Source organism: Elgaria multicarinata, chromosome 3 (assembly GCF_023053635.1).
Source record: "Elgaria multicarinata webbii isolate HBS135686 ecotype San Diego chromosome 3, rElgMul1.1.pri, whole genome shotgun sequence".
NCBI classification, from domain to species: domain Eukaryota; kingdom Metazoa; phylum Chordata; class Lepidosauria; order Squamata; family Anguidae; genus Elgaria; species Elgaria multicarinata.
This window is the reverse complement of record NC_086173.1, coordinates 166,320,033-166,341,912: the sequence shown is the minus strand read 5'-3', so window position 1 is coordinate 166,341,912 and position 21,880 is coordinate 166,320,033. Positions and strand designations below refer to the sequence as shown.

At 43.7% G+C, this 21,880-nt stretch overlaps 1 protein-coding gene across 1 annotated transcript in view; it reads right to left on the bottom strand.

The window, feature by feature from the left end:
* Positions 1-21,880, bottom strand: part of LOC134395749 (uncharacterized) — a gene marked incomplete at its 5' end in the record, with an annotated part of 243,620 nt that overhangs the window by 152,904 nt on the left and 68,836 nt on the right. The window contains 3 exon segments of the mRNA XM_063121911.1: positions 10,109-10,247; positions 18,659-19,383; positions 19,442-20,984. Coding sequence (XP_062977981.1) covers positions 10,109-10,247; positions 18,659-19,383; positions 19,442-20,984 — 2,407 coding nt within the window.

Below are 21,880 nucleotides of genomic sequence, written 5' to 3'. Positions count from 1 at the left end.
CCCGGTGAGGCGAGAAGGTTCCCACCTTCAGCTGCACAGATCAACAACCCTGTGGAACGGCCTTGGGCTACCGGCTGCCTTGATAAAACCTGGTAACTGAGCCAGATGGCTGCTTGACTGATCATTCTGCCAAAGGACAGTCAAACAACGCCCCCCCCCCCCGCCAGCTACAATGCCCATGTGCCTTCCCCAATAATTTGATTCTTGTAAACACCAGTCTGGCAAGGTAGACCACAAATCCAAGCTTCAGAGCTGATATTTCAAGGGGGTGTCAAGGAACCCGGGAAAGGTTGGTCTCCTCTAAGTGGGATCGCTGAGTGGTGGTCAAAGACTCTTAAGACGTAGGAGGTTGTGGGCTCTGCCACAGTAGAGGCCTTCAAGAGGCAGCTGGACAGCCATTTTTCAGGGATGCTTTAGGGTGGATTCCTGCATTGAGCAGGGTCTTGGTCTCGATGGACTTATAGGCCCCTTCCAACTCTACTATTCTATGATTCTCTTTTTTTAGAAGGTTTATTACGAGCAGCGCTTCACACTGCAAGGTGGAAGCACTCAGGGGACCCAAGGAACTGCCCACTATTTTCAGGAAATGCTAAGATATTTATAGGGTCAGTCCCGTTAGAAACAAGGCTGAACCTCTCCATAGAATACACCAAAGCCACAACACCCTGTAACAGTTCTAGGAGGCACACAATCTTGTAAAACTAGTGTTTCAATACTCTTCACAAGAGTTGGTGTCATGGTTGCATCCTTAACACATTTTCCAGTTACTGTGGAAGCATAGATACTTTGATTTCTAGAGAACAGGCCCAAAGCAATTTTATGAGCACAGGGTGGGCACAGGGGAAGCCCACATACCTATTTGCTTGAATTCCTGGACAGAGTGCAGCTGAGAAGAACAGACCGCCTTATTCGTAAGAGCCAGCACTTTCTTCAAAGGGACCTCCGTGACCCTGACTCTGCCCCAACATGACAGAGAGTGTGTGGAACCAGAGCTGAATTAATGCCGTTAAAAGTTAATAATGTGTGAAAGTTTATTTTAAAATGAAGCAAGAAAACAATTAATACTTTTTCAGCTTGTTAAACAAATGAAATATGCCTCTAAGGAACCGTTAAAGCTGCAGGTGCCCTGCCCTCTTTTAAATCTGGTGACTCTAGTATAGCTCCTGCAGCTTTAACTGTTGTGATGAAGAGGGGATTTCAACAGGTTCTCCATATATACAAATGACACCTGCTGGAATTCCCTTTTCTATGCAACTGTTAATGATACGGGAGCCCTGTCCTCCTTTTCATAAGGTCACCCTAGTTTATAAGGCAAGTAAATGCAAAAGGACGTCACATACGGAAGCAAAACGTGAAACACGCAATGACTGGAAAGAAATACATGTGTACACTCTGCCAAACACACTGCAGTTTAACTCCTAAGGCATGTCAGAAAACAATGTGAAAAGAGTGCCAGGCCCAACTAGCAGCAGTTGAATTGCTTCTGAGTTCTAGTTAAACTTCCACCAGTCCAAAGTAGATAGATGCAATGAGAAAAGCTTTCAACCACATAACAGTATAGTCTACAATTCCATGGTTTTAGGCAGCCGATGTAACGTCCGGCCTTATCAGGATTACGGGAGTATTTCCCTGTGTTATAGGTGATCAGTGAAAAGAGCATTCCATCATGTTAAGGCCGAAATTGAGGGTGGGTCATTCTGATGTTCATAAAATGGAAAATGTTTCACCAATCTTTCTGAAACGGAGACCTGCCAGAAAGAAATGCTGGTTTTACACACCCTGCACGTTTCAAGAAGATTGGTGAAATATTGAGGGCAGGATGGCAGTTCAAAGTTCCAAAGTGGGAAAAGCCTCTCCGCTTCAAACTGACACAGATCTGCTTCCGGGTGGTGAAGATTTTTTTACTCACTAAAAGCTCCGAATTGGGACCCTTACCCTTCAAACCAGTGGTGGGATCTTGTCCCCCTGTCCTTCTATTTGGTGGAATGACTTTTCTTTTTTCAAAATTCACTTCCGTTTATTTTTAATTAATACATTTCTTTGCCCCATTAAAGTGAATGGAAGGCCCGACAGAGGAGCATGCTCAGTAGAGTTGCTCTCCCCCCTCCCTCCTGTCTCAAATAGATTGGAATGTTGGAAATAAGATTTGTCGCCTGGCTCATCTAGGAGCCATTTCCTTCTGCAGTTGAGCCAAGGCCCTGTCTGGGCCCTCTTCCTTCCCCACACTACTGGGGAGGCCAGGGTGGGAGAGAGAAACTACCTGCCTTGCTTGAAGGGAGGCCCTTCCCTGGCCTCCAAGGAAAAAGAAAACCTGGCTGGCTCAGGTAGGAGTTTGATTGACTTTGTTGTGTGTCTGTGATTGTGAAGAGGGAGGGGTGGGTGGGTGTGTTTGAAGTGCTGGTGCATCCTTCTTAATTCAAAGTAAAGAATATATGGCAAACTTTCCTTTGTGGTGGCAGTTCCTCACCCAAGCCTTTTATAAAGTTTAAACTTTATAAGGAATATTGAGTTGAGACTAGAAATGAGAGGAGGTTAACCCTGGCCTATCTGCCATGAGTTTAAGCTTCTTCAGCTAGTGTGTGTTTCTTTTAAAGGTGCTGAACTACATATTAAGCTTTCTTTTATAGATTTGTGGGTGTGTGTATGTATTTTGAAGTTGAACACAGCTATGGGTCTCTTAAAAAAAAATCTCCTGTGAAGGAAGGTGAATGGTTTTGGTTTTACATAGAAAATATTTTCCTTTCTCTGTGTACCTGCTTCTTAAAAGCTAAATCTTCTGCTTTATGTTTGTATAAAAGGAAAAGATTTTCTAAAATGTACATCCATGAATCTTATACCCAAAACATTACTTCACACCAGAGAAATGGTTAAGGGACCTAGTTTTTGTTACAAACTGGCACCCTCCAGATGCTGTAGATTTAGATTCACAGAATCATAGAATTCAATGCCCCTCAGTAGTTGCAGTAGTCCAGGGCATGTAGTCCTCTTTATCCTCCTCTTCATTTTATCCTCACAATGACCCTGTAAGGTAGTATAGGCTGAAGGAAAGCCCGGAAGGGGGGGGCATAAGGAATTACATTTCTATACCGCCCCATAGCCTGGGTGTATTTATTACATTGATAAACCACCCCATAGCCAAAACTCTGCAATAAATACCTAAATGTATTGTTAACAACGATCTCCAGTTATTGACATAGCAAGAAAATAGGAGCAAGGAAGCAACATTTGGTGATGCCTTTCATTTGGAAGTTACCTGATATGTGGGTTATCAAGCAGTTATATGAAAAATGCAAGATACTCTGATCCTTGCTTTAAGTGGATTCTTTAATGTCATTTCCCAATCGCTTTACCTTTCACTTGAGCCTGGAGAAGAGAAGATTGAGGGGAGACATGATAGCACTCTTCAAATCCTTAAAAGGTTGTCACACAGAGGAGGGCCAGGATCTCTTCTCGATCCTCCCAAAGTGCAGGACACGGAATAACGGGCTCAAGTTAAAGGAAGCCAGACATCAGGAAAATCTTCCTAACTGTTAGAGCAGTGCGACGGTGGAATCAGTTACCTAGGGAGGTTGTGGGCTCTCCCACACCAGAGGCCTTCAAGAGGCAGCTGGACAGCCATTTTTCAGGGATGCTTTAGGGTGGATTCCTGCATTGAGCAGGGTCTTGGTCTCGATGGACTTATAGGCCCCTTCCAACTCTACTATTCTATGATTCTCTTTTTTTAGAAGGTTTATTACGAGCAGCGCTTCACACTGCAAGGTGGAAGCACTCAGGGGACCCAAGGAACTGCCCACTATTTTCAGGAAATGCTAAGATATTTATAGGGTCAGTCCCGTTAGAAACAAGGCTGAACCTCTCCATAGAATACACCAAAGCCACAACACCCTGTAACAGTTCTAGGAGGCACACAATCTTGTAAAACTAGTGTTTCAATACTCTTCACAAGAGTTGGTGTCATGGTTGCATCCTTAACACATTTTCCAGTTACTGCGGAAGCGTAGATACTTTGATTTCTAGAGAACAGGCCCAAAGCAATTTTATGAGCACAGGGTGGGCACAGGGGAAGCCCACATACCTATTTGCTTGAATTCCTGGACAGAGTGCAGCTGAGAAGAACAGACCGCCTTATTCGTAAAAGCCAGCACCTTCTTCAAAGGGACCTCCGTGACCCTGACTCTGCCCCAACATGACAGAGAGTGTGTGGAACCAGAGCTGAATTAATGCCGTTAAAAGTTAATAATGTGTGAAAGTTTATTTTAAAATGAAGCAAGAAAACAATTAATACTTTTTCAGCTTGTTAAACAAATGAAATATGCCTCTAAGGAACCGTTAAAGCTGCAGGTGCCCTGCCCTCTTTTAAATCTGGTGACTCTAGTATAGCTCCTGCAGCTTTAACTGTTGTGATGAAGAGGGGATTTCAACAGGTTCTCCATATATACAAATGACACCTGCTGGAATTCCCTTTTCTATGCAACTGTTAATGATACGGGAGCCCTGTCCTCCTTTTCATAAGGTCACCCTAGTTTATAAGGCAAGTAAATGCAAAAGGACGTCACATACGGAAGCAAAACGTGAAATACACAATGACTGGAAAGAAATACATGTGTACACTCTGCCAAACACACTGCAGTTTAACTCCTAAGGCGTGTCAGAAAACAATGTGAAAAGAGTGCCAGGCCCAACTAGCAGCAGTTGAATTGCTTCTGAGTTCTAGTTAAACTTCCACCAGTCCAAAGTAGATAGATGCAATGAGAAAAGCTTTCAACCACATAACAGTATAGTCTACAATTCCATGGTTTTAGGCAGCCGATGTAACGTCCGGCCTTATCAGGATTACGGGAGTATTTCCCTGTGTTATAGGTGATCAGTGAAAAGAGCATTCCATCATGTTAAGGCCGAAATTGAGGGTGGGTCATTCTGATGTTCATAAAATGGAAAATGTTTCACCAATCTTTCTGAAACGGAGACCTGCCAGAAAGAAATGCTGGTTTTACACACCCTGCACGTTTCAAGAAGATTGGTGAAATATTGAGGGCAGGATGGCAGTTCAAAGTTCCAAAGTGGGAAAAGCCTCTCCGCTTCAAACTGACACAGATCTGCTTCCGGGTGGTGAAGATTTTTTTACTCACTAAAAGCTCCGAATTGGGACCCTTACCCTTCAAACCAGTGGTGGGATCTTGTCCCCCTGTCCTTCTATTTGGTGGAATGACTTTTCTTTTTTCAAAATTCACTTCCGTTGATTTTTAATTAATACATTTCTTTGCCCCATTAAAGTGAATGGAAGGCCCGACAGAGGAGCATGCTCAGTAGAGTTGCTCTCCCCCCTCCCTCCTGTCTCAAATAGATTGGAATGTTGGAAATAAGATTTGTCGCCTGGCTCATCTAGGAGCCATTTCCTTCTGCAGTTGAGCCAAGGCCCTGTCTGGGCCCTCTCCTTCCCCACACTGCTGTGGAGGCCATAGAGGGAGAGAGAAACTACCTGCCTTGCTTGAAGGGAGGCCTTTCCCTGGCCTCCAAGGAAAAAGAAAACCTGGCTGGCTCAGGTAGGGGTTTGATTGACTTTGTTGTGTGTCTGTGATTGTGAAGAGGGAGGGGTGGGTGGGTGTGTTTGAAGTGCTGGTGCATCCTTCTTAATTCAAAGTAAAGAATATATGGCAAACTTTCCTTTGTGGTGGCAGTTCCTCACCCAAGCCTTTTATAAAGTTTAAACTTTATAAGGAATATTGAGTTGAGACTAGAAATGAGAGGAGGTTAACCCTGGCCTATCTGCCATGAGTTTAAGCTTCTTCAGCTAGTGTGTGTTTCTTTTAAAGGTGCTGAACTACATTTTAAGCTTTCTTTTATAGATTTGTGTGTGTGTGTGTGTGTGTGTGTGTGTGTGTGTTTTGAATTTGAACACAGATATAGGTCTCTTTAAAAAAATATTTGGTATAAAGGAAGGTGAATGGTTTTGGTTGTACATAGAAAATATTTTCCTTTCTCTGTGTACCTGCTTCTTAGAAGCTAAATCTGCTGCTTTATGTTTGTATGAAAGGAAAACATTTTCTAAAATGTACATCCATGAATCTTATACCCAAAATATTACTTCACACCAGAGAAATGGTTAAGGGACCTAGTTTTTGCTACAGCACCCTCCAGATGCTGTAGATTTAGATCCACAGAATCATAGAATTCAATGCCCCTCAGTAGTTGCAGTAGTCCAGGGCATGTAGTCCTCTTCATCCTCCTCTTCATTTTATCCTCACAACGACCCTGTAAGGTAGTGTAGGCTGAAGGAAAGCCGGGAAGGGGGGGCATAAGGAATTACATTTATATACCGCCCCACAGCCTGGGTGTATTTATTTATTACATTGATAAACCACCCCATAGCCAAAGTTCTGCAATAAATACCTAAATGTATTGTTAACTACAATCTCCAGTTATTGACATAGCAAGAAAATAGGAGCAAGGAAGCAACATTTGGTGATGCCTTTCATTTGGAAGTTATGTGATATGTGGGTTATCAAGCAGTTATATGAAAAATGCTAGATACTCTGATCCTTGCTTTAAGTGGATTCTTTAATGTCAATATAGTAAAAATTATAGATTTTAGTGTGGTTTTTAAAATAATTACACTATAGTGTTATAATTTAAATTTTTTAAATAGTGTAAATTGGGAAATTATTTAAATAATATTTTTTTCTCCCCTGTGTCGGTTCTTTGATGTCTACTCAAGGTCCCACTACAGCTGAAGCCTTCCCCACATCCCGTACATTTATATGGCTTCTTTCCTGTGTGGTCATCTGTTACACAAAGCCATGAAATTCAATAAATAAAAAACCCTACAGTTCACAAAACAACATTAAAGGCTCTACAGTTTTCAACCAAACTCCAAAAAGCAGGGAAATTGGGAATTAAGGATCACAACCCTTTAACGCCGCATCCTCCCTAAGGAGGCAGAAAGTGCCAGTGAAATTCTCATTCTCCCAAAGCAGATATAAACCATGAGGACAGGATGGAGAATAGGATATGCAGAGGTGACGGTGGGGTTGTGGAAAACTGATGACGGACAACTTAGGTTCACGTACTTCTCTTTCTTTGTTTGGAGCAGCCCTTCCCCAACCTGGTGCCCTCCAAAGTTGTTGGACTACAACTCCCATCATTGCAAGTCAGTATGTCCCATGGACAGGAAAGCCAGGACAGCAGGATAGGGAAGTCTCTGTCAGCATGGACAGTGATCAAGAATGCTGCGAATGCTGTGACCGCAGAGGATTTTCCTTACGTGTTCAGCAGTGTGAGATCAAAGGCAGACCTACCACCTATACTAGATTCATGTGTAAGGAAGGATTATTTCAAAAACTATTGATGAAAATGATTTTTGTCCTCACCATAACATGGGAGTTGCAGCGCAGCACATCTGGAGAGCACCAGGCTGGAGAAGGATGGTTTATACTTGGATCCTATACATGTCTTCTCAGAAGCCAGTGCCACTGAGTTTACTAGGGCTTCCCCCCAAGTGGTACAGGATTGCAAACTAATCTCATCTGAAAGGAGTTCAAGACACCCAAACTAATCCTTTTCTGTTCCTCTGTCACTCTGATGAGAGTATTGTGGAGGGATTGTGGGGAGTGAACAGGATATTTTGTATGAACACATTTTAAGGAAAAACATTGGTTCTTTAAAGGGCAGGGTATTTACCAAAAGCTGAAAGTGCCAGCCCTTGCTCTGGTTCTACATCTCCAATGAACCAGAGTTTCTCTCCCAATCCGTCCCACCGCTCCCTTTCTATGCCCTCTCTGCTCCCAGCACTTGAACCCCAAACAGGGACCTGAGTAACAGCGGTTTCTCCCCACTCTCAGGATGTGAACTTCGGGCTCACTTAATACATCAAAGAGGGACGTACTAAAACCAACAGCAGGCACCCTTCTTAATCAACAAAAGCGCCCCAGGTTTTATTTCGAAGGCCTCGTGACCAAAGTGACTTATGAATTTTGCTTATTCACTAGGTTTGAATCAGGGAGAGGAAACAAAATAAAAATGCAATGCAGACAGGACACCAGGGCAGCCTTTTGCCCACAGGTGGGACATTCCTCCTCCCCACCCGGGACCTTTCCTCTTGGGTCCCTCCCAGACACCCCCCCTTTCTCCAGCCTTCCCTTCCGCGATATCCTAGTTATAGGGAGGGAAGGAGGTGCAAGGAGGGGGTCTCTTGGAGAGGACGTAAATGGGTCAGTCCCCTGGGGGGGGGGGGGTCGGGGCTCCCTCTCTCTTCCAACCCACCCCCTGCCCCAAACCTGCACCCCCTATCCTGGGGTGGCTCTCTTTCCACCCACTCCCCCCTGGGACCCCCTTACAATCTGCACTCACCGGCTCCTTTGCAGAGGAAAATAGGCCGCAGTCGGCGGACAGGGGAGGCTCGCAGGAGCAGGGGGAGAATCCCAGGCTCCTTTGCTATGTGGGGGAGGAAGTGTGGGGCCGGAAGGGAGGGGCCTCATCCAGCCTGGGCTCTAGGACCCAGCCCCCTCTCCGCCTCTTTAACCCTTCGGTCGAGGCAGCACTAGAGAGCCGCAGAGGCTCCTGACAAAGACGCGGACTTGGGAAGGGGGCTTTTCCACAATGGGTGTGTGTGTCCTTTATCCCCCCCAGCAGCATCGCCGCCCCATCTGCTCCTGGGGTCTTTGTGGGATCCACAGCCGTTTCCCCTTTGAGTGCGTAACGCAGCCTCCTGCATGGGAGCCCTCCGTCCTGCTGCCTGCCCTTGCTGCAGAACAGCATTCCCCAACCTGGTGCCCTTCAGAACTCTAAACATGAATAGATGCTCTAAAAAGAGAGAGGTTAAATAGGGTGAGCCTATGAAAAGGAGGACAGGACTCCTGTATCTTTAGCAGTTGCATAGAAACAATAATTTCAGCAGGTGTCATTTTTATAATATGGGGAACCTGGTGAAATTCCCTCTTCATCACAACAGTTAATGCTGCAGGAGCCCTGCCCACTTTTAAACCTGGTCACTCTAGTATAGCTCCTGCAGCTTTAACGGTTGCGATGAAGAGGGAATTTCACCACGTTCCCCATATTATGCAAATGGCACCTGCTGATATTCCCTTTTCTATGCAACTGTTAAAAATGCAGGAGCCCTGTCTTCCTTTCCATAGGGTCACCCTAATGTTAGGTGAGGCCTTATCAAGGTACAGGAAGATTCTGGACCCATGAAGCCACTAGCCGTGAGGAGTACAACACTCATGGCAACTTCTGCTCATAGTGGCCTCTTGTTGTACACCTGGACCACTTCTTTCAGAGCAGGTCTGAATCCATCTCAGGCTCAAGGCAGGAAAACCTTCGGCCCTCCTCGAAATAAGAGGTCTGCTGATGAACCAGAGTTTCTCTCCCAATGCATCCCAGGGCTCTGTCCTAAGCCCTCTCTCTTCCCTGCACTTGAACCCCAACAGGGACGGAAGCGAACAATGATTTCCGCCCTCTCTTAGGATGTGAACAGCAGGGCTCCCTTCATCCATAAAAGCAGGACCTATTAAAGCCAATGAAAGCATTTGCCCATAGCAAAACCATACTTGCCCGCAGAGAAAACATAGCACAGTCCTTGTCTTTCAGTCAGCTGCACTTAGGTTTTATTCAGTATAATTTGATTTTATATTTCTGACTTCTAATTTTATTTATTGTGATTAATTATCTTCTTGTGTTGCATTGTTTGGCATTGTAGTAGTAGTATTCATTTACGTTGTAGTCATGCAACACATCTTAAATCGCATCGAAGAATTCATGCAGGCAGAAGCTCCATCAGTGCTCAAACTGTGCAGTCAGCGTCCATCATAGCAAAGGCTTGAAATCGCATTGAAGGTCACACATGAGGAAGAGTCCAGTAAATTCTAATAGTATCACCTTTCAGTAGATCAGATCCCTTGGTTTTAAAAGCCTCCGTTACAGGAGAACGAATGCAATTGGAGTAGAATATTTCATCAATCAACCTTGATGACCCATAGAAAATTCACACAAGCATGGAGTGCTGAAAATGGGGAAGAAAATTCCCCACAGCATGTCCGACTGTGGGGAAGGAACTTTCCCTGGAGCCAGCACCTTCCAAAGCTGTCTGAGTAGTCCTGGCTTAAGCACTTGCCTGCTGATCTAGGAGGAATAAACTTTGCCTGACGCTGTGAGTCCCCATGGCCATGAGGATTGTTCCAGGAGTGCAGCTCTGGTAACCACCTGGCCAGTTTCCCCCAGAATCTTCGGGTTTCCATACCCTCTGGGGGGCTCTGGGGGGAATTTTCAATTTATTTTAAAACCTCTGGGAATAGCGTGGGGGGTGTGGGGGAGCAGGCTGCCCGTTTTCTGGACTCCAGGAAAGTGCACAGATTGCATTCGCCATTAGCCTGGCTGGGGCGGTAGTGGTGGTGACCAGTGAGGCAAGGCAAGGCGGGCACTATTTAATAAATTCTTCCCCGTGGCATCCGTACAGTACTGTCCCCAAAGGCACAGACTGATATATATAAAGTGCCGGAAAGCACACAACTACCCAAACCATAAATGGGTTTCTTGTTAATCATCTCTCTTCACTAGTGGTTTCGGTAGTTGTGTGCTTCCAGGCACCTTATATATATTAGTCATTTAAAAACTACTCCCTCCTATTTATTTTTGCTCAAATTCATAGAAAACATGTCTTCCGAGCATAATTCTTTTTTATTATTTCAAACATCACAGACATCCATACCACAAGAACATTACAAAGAGTACAAACAAAAATACAATAAAAAATCATCTAAGGTTAAGGTGTACTTTCGGCTTTCTTCATATCAGAAAAGTGAACTATCTTTTCTCGTTCCTCCATTACATTTAACACAGTAAACAAATTCATTTCTTTCTTCTATCTTAAATATATCTCCACACACAAATACATCGTTTCTCTCTGTTTCTTGCAAAAATGCTATCAGAGGTTTCCATTCAGATATAAACGTGGATGTGGACTTTTCTCTCGTTATCAATGTGAGTTTTGCCATCTCCGCCAACTCCAACATCTTCAATATCCGTTCATTTTTTTGAATTCAAGAGTGTGTTTGTATCCAGAATGCTTTGGCTTTTTTCCAAGTCCACCAAAGATGATAAAAGTTTCCTCCTTCTCCTAATTTCCAACAGTTTCCCGAGGGACTCTTATACATTTCAGCCAACTTTACAGGAATCATAGAATCATAGAATAGCAGAGTTGGAAGGGGCCTACAAGGCCATCGAGTCCAACCCCCTGCTCAATGCAGGAATCCACCCTAAAGCATCCCTGACAGATGGTTGTCCAGCTGCCTCTTGAAAGCCTCTAGTGTGGGAGAGCCCACAACCTCCCTAGGTAGCTGATTCCACCGTCGCACTGCTCTAACAGTCAGGAAGTTTTTCCTGATGTCCAGCCGGAATCTGGCTTCCTTTAACTTGAGCCCGTTATTCCGTGTCCTGCACTCTGGAGGATCGAGAAGAGATCCTGGCCCTCCTCTATGTGACAACCTTTTAAGTATTTGAAGAGTGCTATCATGTCTCCCCTCAATCTTCTCTTCTCCAGGCTAAACATGCCCAGTTCTTTCAGTCTCTCTTCATAGGGCTTTGTTTCTAGACCTCTGATCATCCTGGTTGCCCTCTTCTGAACACGCTCCAGCTTGTCTGCGTCCTTCTTGAATTGTGGAGCCCAGAACTGGACGCAATACTCTCGGTGAGGCCTAACCAGGGCCGAATAGAGAGGAACCAGTACCTCACGTGATTTGGAAGCTATACTTCTATTAATGCAGCCCAAAATAGCATTGGCCTTTCTTGCAGCCATATCGCACTGTTGGCTCATATTCAGCTTGCGATCTACAACAATTCCAAGATCTTTCTCGTTTGTAGTATTGTTGAGCCAAGTGTCCCCCATCTTGTAACTGTGCATTTGGTTTCTATTCCCTAAATGTAGAACTTGGCATTTATCCCTATTAAATTTCATTCTGTTGTTTTCAGCCCAGCACTCCAGCCTATCAAGATCACTTTGAAGTTTGTTTCTGTCTTCCAGGGTATTAGCTATCCCACCCAATTTGGTGTCATCTGCAAATTTGATCAGCGTTCCCTGCACCTCCTCGTCCAAATCATTAATAAAAATGTTGAAGAGCACTGGGCCCAGGACTGAGCCCTGCGGCACCCCACTCGTTGCCTCTCCCCAGTTTGAGAAGGTTCCATTGATAAGTACTCTTTGAGTCCGATTCTGTAGCCAGCTGTGGATCCATCTAATAATTGTTCAATCTAGCCCACTTTTAGCTAGTTTGTTAATCAGAATGTCATGTGGTACTTTGTCAAAAGCTTTGCTGAAGTCAAGATATATGACATCCACAGCATTCCCACAGTCCACAAGGGAGGTTATCCTATCAAAAAATGAGATCAAATTAGTCTGACAGGATTTGTTCCTGACAAATCCCTGTTGGCTTCTAGTAATCACTGCATTGATTTCAAGGTGTTTACAGATTGACTTCTTTATAATCTGCTCCAGAATTTCCCCAGGGATGGATGTCAGACTGACTGGTCTGTAGTTCCCAGGTTCCTCCTTTTTGCCCTTTTTGAAGATAGGGACAACGTTAGCCCTCCTCCAGTCGTCCGGCACCTCACCCGTCTTCCATGATTTTGCAAAGATAATAGACAAAGGTTCTGAGAGTTCTTCCGCTAGCTCCTTCATTACTCTTGGATGCAGTTCATCGGGCCCTGGGGATTTGAACTCATTCAAGGAAATTAGGTGTTCTTTGACCATTTGTTTATCAATCTCAAACTGCAATCCTGCCCCCTCAACTTCTGCTTCACTTTTTCCAGGGGGGTCATAGACCCGCTTTTGGGAAAAGACCGAGGCAAAGTAGGAATTGAGATTTCAGGCTTTTCTTTGTCGTCAGTTATCAATTTGCCATCCTCATTAAGCAGTTCAACCACCATTTCTTTCCTCTGTCTTTTACTACTCACGTATCTGAAGAAAGCCTTTTTATTGCTTTTAGCATCCCTCGCTAATCTCAGCTCATTCACAGCTTTAGCCTTCCTGACGCCATTTCGGCACTTCTGCGCCACTTGTCTGTACTCTTCTTTTGTAGCCTGGCGTTCCTTCCACTTCCTATATGTATCCCTTTTTGTTTTCAGTTCATCAATAAGCTTTTTGTGGAGCCACATTGGTTTCCTCTGTTGTCTTCTATCTTTTCTCCTTGTTGGAATTGTTTGTAACTGTGCCTTTAAAATTTCATTTTTTAGATACTCCCACCCATCCTGCACTCCTTTTCTTTTTAGGCTCCCTTGCCACGGGACCTTACTTATTATAGTTCTGAGTTTATTAAAATCAGCTTTCCTAAAATCCAGAGTACGTGTATGGCTACGCTCGACTTTTGTCTCCTTCATAATCAAGAATTCAAGTATGACGTGGTCACTTTCCCCCAGAGTTCCCGTAACTGCCACTTTATCCACCAAGTCATCCCTATTGGTCAATAACAAGTCAAGGATTGCCGATCCTCTAGTTCCTTCCACTACTTTCTGTAGGAGAAAGTTATCACCCATACATGTCAGGAATTTCTTGGAAGGGCCGCTTTTGGCAGTAATGGTCTCCCAACAGATATCAGGGTAATTGAAGTCCCCCATCACTACTACATCACACTTCCTTGAAACACTGGCAATTTGTTTCTCAAAAGTTTCGTCCTCGTCTTCTCCTTGATTGGGTGGTCGGTAGTAGACTCCGATTATCATATTCTTTTTATTCCTAGCCCCATTTATTTTAATCCAGATGCTCTCGACGGGGCTCCCAATCTCATCCGCCTGTATTTCTGTGCAGGGATAGGTATTTTTAACATATAGTGCAACTCCACCTCCCTTTCTATTTCTTCTGTTCTTTTTGAACAAGTTATATCCTTCAATTGCTATATTCCAGTCATGGGAGTCATCCCACCAAGTTTCAGTTATACCTATCAAGTCGTATTTGCCTTCATGTAATAAGAGTTCAAGTTCATTCTGTTTGTTTCCCATGCTCTGGGCATTAGTATATAGACATCGAAGACCATGTGTTTTATAGTCTGGCTTTGTTCCTACCTTGTTGCAGACACTATTTTGGGACTCTGTTGGAGCTGTTCTCTGTACTGTGGTGCATTGGCCTTCATCCATTGTTGCCTCAAAATTTACGTCTCCCACCCCCGCAAGATTCAGTTTAAAGCCCTCCTGATGAAGTTCTTCATGCTGTGGCCGAACTCATTCTTTCCAGCCCTTGTGAGGTGCAACCCATCCCTTGCCAGCAGTCCATGTTCCAAGTAGCGTAGCCCGTGGTCCCAGAATCAAAAACTCTCACGACGGCACCACCTTCGAAGCCAGTCGTTCATCCGGAGTATTTTTCTTTCCCTTTCTAATCCTCTTCCAAGAACCGGGAGGATGGATGAGAAAACTACCTGGGCCCCAAAGTTCTTCAGTTTCCTTCCCAGAACTTCAAAGTCTGAAATGATTTCTTCGTAGCTCTGCTTGGCGACATCATTTGTTCCCACATGGATGAGAAGAAAGGGGTATGTGTCCGTGGGCTTTATGAGCTTCGGTAACCCTTCAGTCACATCTCTAATCTGTGCTCCAGGGAGACAGCACACCTGGCGAGTCCATGGGTCTTCACGACATACTTGGGTTTCAATCCCACGCAGCAGGGAGTCTCCCACAACGACTACTCTTCTCTTCTTCTTGGTTGACCTACCTTCTGTCTCTTGGTCACTGTTGCATGGTGCCTCCTGTACTTCTTCCTTTGCAAACTGTCCTTCAGTCTCATTCTCAAGAAGCTGAAAGCGGTTGCTTAACTGCAATGGCTCCACCGGTGCAGAACGCCCTCTAATTCCTCTTCTAACTGTCACTCTTTTCCAGGGAGTTTCCTCTTCATTGGCTTTCCTCCCCTCAGAATACTCCACTTCTGCTTCAGCTGGCTGTTGTTCTTCAATCTCATGTGCTTCTTGTTGCTGTTGCAGCTCCACCGTTCGGTCTAGGAACTCCTCGACTTCTCTTATTCCTTGGAGGGTGGACACTCGCTGCTCAAGTCCTCTCACTTTTTCTTCCAAAAGTGCCACCAGCTTGCACTTGTTGCAGGTATACGCCATGTTGAGCTCAGGCAGAAACACGAACATTGCACACCCTTTGCAGGTCACCACCTCTAGGGGCTCCTTTCCATCCATAATGTCGATTTCTGCTTTGGTTTTTTTCCTTTTTGATTATAGTAGAATTGCCTTTGCTTTGTTGTGTCCTCTCTGAAGGTACACAACTATATGAGGATGTCTTAAGGGAAAGTAATCTTTTGGGGTTTTTTTGCTTTTGTTTGGTGGTGGTTTTGTGGGGTTTTTTTTCTCTTTATGCTTTTCTTTTTTCCCCCACCTCTTTTTTATTATTATTAATTTTTTTTTAATTTTTTTTTTTAGAGGCCTCCCCCTTGGCCTCCCCTGCCGAACTTCTGTTTGCTCTTCCTGTTAGCTCGCTCCCTGTTCGCTCGCTCCCTGGGAATCTGGCTTACTTTTCTAGCTCCTCCTTGAGCTGGGCCAGCTGCTCTTCCCTGCTTCTGCTCAGCTCCAAGTCAGGAACCAGGAGACATATACCATCTCTACATCATATTAAAAAAATCTCTTTAAGTCTTGAACATAATGTAAATTTCAAACCTTTCCACCCCATATTCTCCCACTGTTCCATTGAAACGTTGTATCCAAAGTTTTGAGCCCATTTTATCATAGTCTTTTACCTGCTCATCCTCCGTCTCGTACTTTAATAAAAGTGTATGTATCTTTGAGATAACATGTTCATTATTTGGACATAACATCATTTCAAATTCAGATTTTGATTGCTCAAACCCACCATTCTTTTGTCTATTTTAAACCTTTCCATGACTTGTGCACAAGGAAACCTAATTTGTACATACCAAAACAGTTATGACCATCTTTCAGCAGTTCCTCCCTTGATTTTAACTGAGATTCATCTTGTGACATTTGTAATACATCATTAAATGTCAACCATTTAGGCATATTTATCAATTCCCTTCTATGAATACCCCCCTGGGCCGATACCCAAGGTGGTATTTTAAGACAGAACCTTGGTTTCCATTAAACTTGGCTTTATCGTACCACAAATAGCCATGCCATCCAAATCTCAATTCGTGTCCTTCCAGTTCCAACAGTCTCCTATTTTTCATCAACACCCAATCTTTCATCCACATTAAACAGCAGTCCGAGAAATACACTTTGAGGTAGGCCCAGCCCTCCTCTTTCTTTTGCATCCTGCAATATTTTAATTTTAACTCTTGGGTTTTTTGATTGCTGTATAAACATAGATCTCTCTCGATCTCTCTCTGTCACTGCTCAAATGGTAAATCCAATGTTACAATGGGTATAGTTTGAAACAAAAATAACATTCTAGGCAAAACATTCATTTTAATTGTTGCAATTCTCCCCAAAAGTGACAGTTGAACCTTTTCCCATCTTGCAAAACCTTTAACTTCATTCCAAACCTTAACATAATTATTGTGAAATAACATAAAATTCATGTTTGTCAAGAATAGTTCCCAAATAAGCTTGGCCACAGCATAAAGAACTTGATCAGGAGGGCTTTAAACTGAAGCTTATTGGTCTGGGAAACGTAAACTTGAAGGCAACAGTAGAAGAAGGCCCATGCATCCTAACGCAGAGAACAGCTCCAATAGTGCCCCAAAATATTGAACAAAACAATATAGGAACAAAGCTAGACTATAAAGCACATGGTCTTCGATGCCTATATGCTAATGCCCAGAGTGTGGGAAACAAACAGAATGAACTTGAACTTTTATTACATGAAGGCAAATACATGATAGGTATAACTGAAATTTGGTGGGATGATTCCATTGACTGGAATATAGCAATTGAAGAATGTAACTCGTTCAAAAAGAGCAGAAGAAATAGAAAGGGAGGCGGAGTTGCACTATATGTTAAAAATACCTATCCCTGCACAGAAATACAGGCGGATCAGACTGGGAGCCCCATCGAGAGAATCAAGGTTAAAAGAAATGTGCTGAGGACTAAAAAGAAAATTATAATTGGAGTCTACTACTGATCACCCAATCAAGGAGAAGACAAGGACTAAACTTTTGAGAAACAAATTGCCAGTGTTTCAAGGAAGTGTGATGTAGTAGTGATGGGGGACTTCAGTTACCCTGATATCTTTTGGGAAACAAATACTGCCAAAAGTGTGGGTGATCACTTCTTCCTACAGAAAGTGGAGGAAGAAACTAGAGGATCAGCAATCCTTGACTTGATATTGATCAATAGGGATGACTTAGTGGATAAAGTAGCAGTTACGGGAACTCGGGGGGAAAGTGACCACCTCGTACTTGAATTTTTGATTATAAAGGAGACAAAAGCTGAGTGCAGCTGTACACATACTCTGGATTTTAGGAAAGCTGATTTTAATAAACTCAGAACTATGATAAGCAAGGTCCTATGGCAAGTGACCCTAATGAGAAAAGGAGTCCAAGATGGGTGGGAGTATTTTAAAAAAGAAATTTTAACAGCACAATTACAAATCATTCCAACAAGGAAAAAAAGATAGAAGACAACAGAAGAAACCAATGTGGCGCCACAAAAAGCTTAGAGATGATATGAAAACAAAAAAGGGATACATACAGGAAGTGTAAAGAAGGCCAGGCTACAAAAGAAGAGTACAGACAGGTGGCACAGAAGTGCCGAAATGGCATCAGGAAGGCTAAAGCTGAGAATGAGATGAGATTAGCGAGGGATGCTAAAACCAATAAAAAGGCTTTCGTCAGATACATGAATAGTAAAACACACAGGAAAGAAATGGTGGTTCAACTGCTTGACGAGGATGGCTAATTCATAACAGAGGACAAAGAAAAGCCTGACGTGCTGAATTCCTACTTTGGCTCAGTCTTTTCCCAAAAGCGGGTCTATGACCACTCTGGAGAAAGTGAAGCACAAGTTCAAGGGGCAGGATTGCAGTCTGAGATTGATAAACAAATGGTCAAGGAACACCTAATTTCCTTGAATGAGATCAGATCTCCAGGGCCTGATGAACTGCATCCTAGAGTAATGAAGGAGCTAGCGGAAGAACTCTCAGAACCACCGCCTATTATCTTTGCAAAATCATGGAAGACGGGTGAGGGGCCGTATGTCTGGAGGAGGGCTAACGTTGTCCCTTCTTCAAACAGGGCAAAAAGGAGGAACCTGGGAAAAGACAGGCCAGTCAGTCTGACATCCATCCCTGGGAAAATTCTGGAGCAGATTCTAAAGAAGTTAATCTGTAAGCACCTTGAAAACAATGCAATAATTACTAGAAGCCAACAGGGATTTGTCAAGAACAAATCCTGTCAGACTAATCTGATCTTATTGTTTGATCGGATAACCTCCCTTGAGGACTGTGGGAATGCTGTGGACATCATGTATCTTGACTTCAACAAAGCTTTTGACAAAGTGCCCCATGATATTCCGATAAACAAAAGAGCTAAAAGTGGGCTAGATGGAACAACTATTAGATGGATACATAGTTGGCCAGGCTCAAAGAATGCTTATCAACAGTACCTTCTCAATCTGAGGGGAGGTAAGGAGTGTGGTACCGCAGGGATCAGTCCTGGGCCCAGTGCTCTTCAACATTTTTATTAAATGTTGAAGAAGGTGCAGGGAACGCTTATCAAGTTTGCAGATGACACAAAATTCTTTGATGCCACTTAAGGCTGCTGCTTTTAGCAAAGCTCTTCCCGCACTCAAAGCATTTATAGGGCTTCTCGCCAGTGTGAATTCTTTGATGCCGCTTAAGTTGTGTGGTCTGAGCAAAGCTCTTCTCACACTCAAAGCATTTATAGGGCTTCTCCCCAGTGTGAATTGTTTGATGCAGCATAAGGGTATCTCTGCGAGGAACGCTCTTCCCGCACTCAAAGCATTTATAGGGCTTCTCCCCAGTGTGAATTCTTTGATGCATCATAAGGGTTTCTCTGCGAGGAAAGTCCTTCCCACACTCTAAGCATTTATAGTGCTTCTCCCCAGTGTGAATTCTTTGATGCAGCATAAGGGTATCTCTGCGAGCAAAGCTCTTCCTGCACTCAAAGCATTTATAGGGCTTCTCACCAGTGTGAATTACTTCATGCTGCTTAGGCTGTGACCTCTGAGCAAAGTTCTCCCCACACTCTAAGCATTTATAGGGCTTCTCCCCAGTGTGAATTCTTTGATGCTGATTAAGGCTTGAGCATTGAGTAAAGCTCTTTCCGCACTCTATGCATTTATAGGGCTTCTCCCAAGTGTGAATTCTTTCATGCTGCTTAAGTTTGCTGCTTTCAGAAAAGCTCTTCCCGCACTCAAAGCATTTATAGGGCTTCTCCCCAGTGTGAGTTCTTTTATGCTGCTGAAGTTTGCTGCTTTCAAGAAAGCTCTTCCCGCACTCAGGGCTTCTCCCCAGTGTGAATTCTTTGATGCCGCTTAAGTTGTGTGGTCTGAGCAAAGCTCTTCTCACACTCAAAGCATTTATAGGGCTTCTCCCCAGTGTGAATTCTTTGATGCTGCTTAAGGCTTGAGCATTGAGTAAAGCTCTTTCCGCACTCTATGCATTTATAGGGCTTCTCCCCAGTGTGAATTCTTTTATGCTGCTTAAGTTTGCTGCTTTCAGAAAAGCTCTTCCCGCACTCAAAGCATTTATAGGGCTTCTCCCCAGTGTGAGTTCTTTTATGCTGCTGAAGTTTGCTGCTTTCAAGAAAGCTCTTCCCGCACTCAAAGCATTTATAGGGCTTCTCTCCAGTGTGAATTCTTTGATGCCGCTTAAGTTGTGTGGTCTGAGCAAAGCTCTTCTCACACTCAAAGCATTTATAGGGCTTCTCCCCAGTGTGAATTGTTTGATGCAGCATAAGGGTAACTCTGCGAAGAAAGCTCTTCCTGCACTCTAAGCATTTATAGGGCTTCTCCCCAGTGTGAATTCTTTGATGCATCATAAGGGTTTCTCTGCGAGGAAAGTCCTTCCCACACTCTAAGCATTTATAGGTCTTCTCCACAGTGTGAATTACTTGATGCTGCTTAAGGCTTGTGCTCCGAGCAAAGCTCTTCCCGCAGTCAAAGCATTTATAGGGCTTCTCCCCAGTGTGAATTCTTTGATGCAGCTTAAGGCGTGAGCTGAGAGCAAAGCTCTTCCCACACTCAAAGCATTTATAGGGCTTCTCCCCAGTGTGAATTCGTTGATGCACCTTAAGGTGTGAGCTGCAAGCAAAGCTCTTCCCGCACTCTATGCATTTATAGGGCTTCTCCCCAGTGTGAATTTGTTGATGATGCTTAAGGTGTGAGCTGAGAGCAAAGCTCTTCCCACACTCAATGCATTTATAGGGCTTCTCCCCAGTGTGAATTCGTTGATGCCGCTTAAGCTGTGTGCTCTGAGCAAAAGTCTTCCCACATTCAAAGCATTTATAGGGCTTCTCCCCAGTGTGAATTCTTTGATGCTGCTTAAGGCTTGAGCATTGAGTAAAGCTCTTCCCACACTCTAAGCATTTATAGGGCTTCTCCCCAGTGTGAATTCTTTGATGATGCTTAAGATGTATATCCTGGCCATAGCTCTTCCCGCACTCTAAACATTTATAGGGCTTCTCCCCAGTGTGAATTCGTTGATGCAGCTTAAGGTGTGAGCTGAGAGCAAAGCTCTTCCCACACTCTAAGCATTTATAGGGCTTCTCCCCAGTGTGAATTCTTTGATGCAGCTTAAGGCGTGAGCTGAGAGCAAAGCTCTTCCCGCACTCAAAGCATTTATGGGGCTTCTCCCCAGTGTGAATTCGTTGATGCAGCTTAAGGCGTGAGCTGAGAGCAAAGCTCTTCCCGCACTCAAAGCATTTATGGGGCTTCTCCCCAGTGTGAATTCGTTGATGCAGCTTAAGGCGTGAGCTGAGAGCAAAGCTCTTCCCACACTCAAAGCATTTATAGGGCTTCTCCCCAGTGTGAATTCTTTGATGCAAGTTAAGTTGTGAGTTGAAAGTGAAGTTTCTTTCACACACTAAGCATTGAAACCTTTGATATTTGTTAGAATGAATCTTCTGCGTTTTACTCTGTTTCTTCCTTTTACGAATGTTCTTTTTACTTGGTGCTTCCTGTATTGGAGTTTCACAGACTTCTGATCCTTCAAAAGACATGGATTCATTTTCCCTCTTCTCTTCAGTTTCAGTCTTCCTTCTCTGGTGTGGGCCATTTTTCTTGCTCTCCCTGTGATCACCTGCAAGTATAAACACAGAAATCATCTTGAAATCTTAGAACAAAACAAATGGTTGCTGATTTAATTCACAGGATAAAATAAAATAAAAAATCGTTGGTGAGGCAGATCCATCTAAAGATATTAGATATCCCGAAGGTCAATAGAACTGAGAACTAGACTGCCATACAGTGCTTTCATTTATATGGAGTAACTCATATAAAGTAGTTGAGAAAATAAATGAACAACATAAAATGTGTAAAAATAAAATACACCTAAAATCTGCCATTTCCTCCTAGCTGAACATTTAACTGGGAACTGGCAAGTGGGAATTCAACCCTAATGGTTATTTTCAATGTTTAGTTATATCTTAAAATGAAAAGCAAGCTGTCCAGAGCTGTCTTCTGAAAAGGCTGAACTCTCCTCTCCTCCATGGAGACCATTAAGATAATATCTGTAACATCTTCAATATTACGCAGATGCTATTATAGCAGCAAAGTAAGATGGGTTGGCAGCCATCTCTGCCACAGAGCAAGTCCATCGATGGGCTTTTCTCAATGTTTTGTCATGTCTTCAGAGTCAATGACATTTGTATTCTGCACTGACACAAAGAAAGAAGAGCTGAAATTCCACCTTCCAGGATCTGGCAAGAAGGCAGAGAGGGAGCCTTACCCATAGGAATCCCATTCCTTACCCAGAGAGGAAAGGATCCCACGAT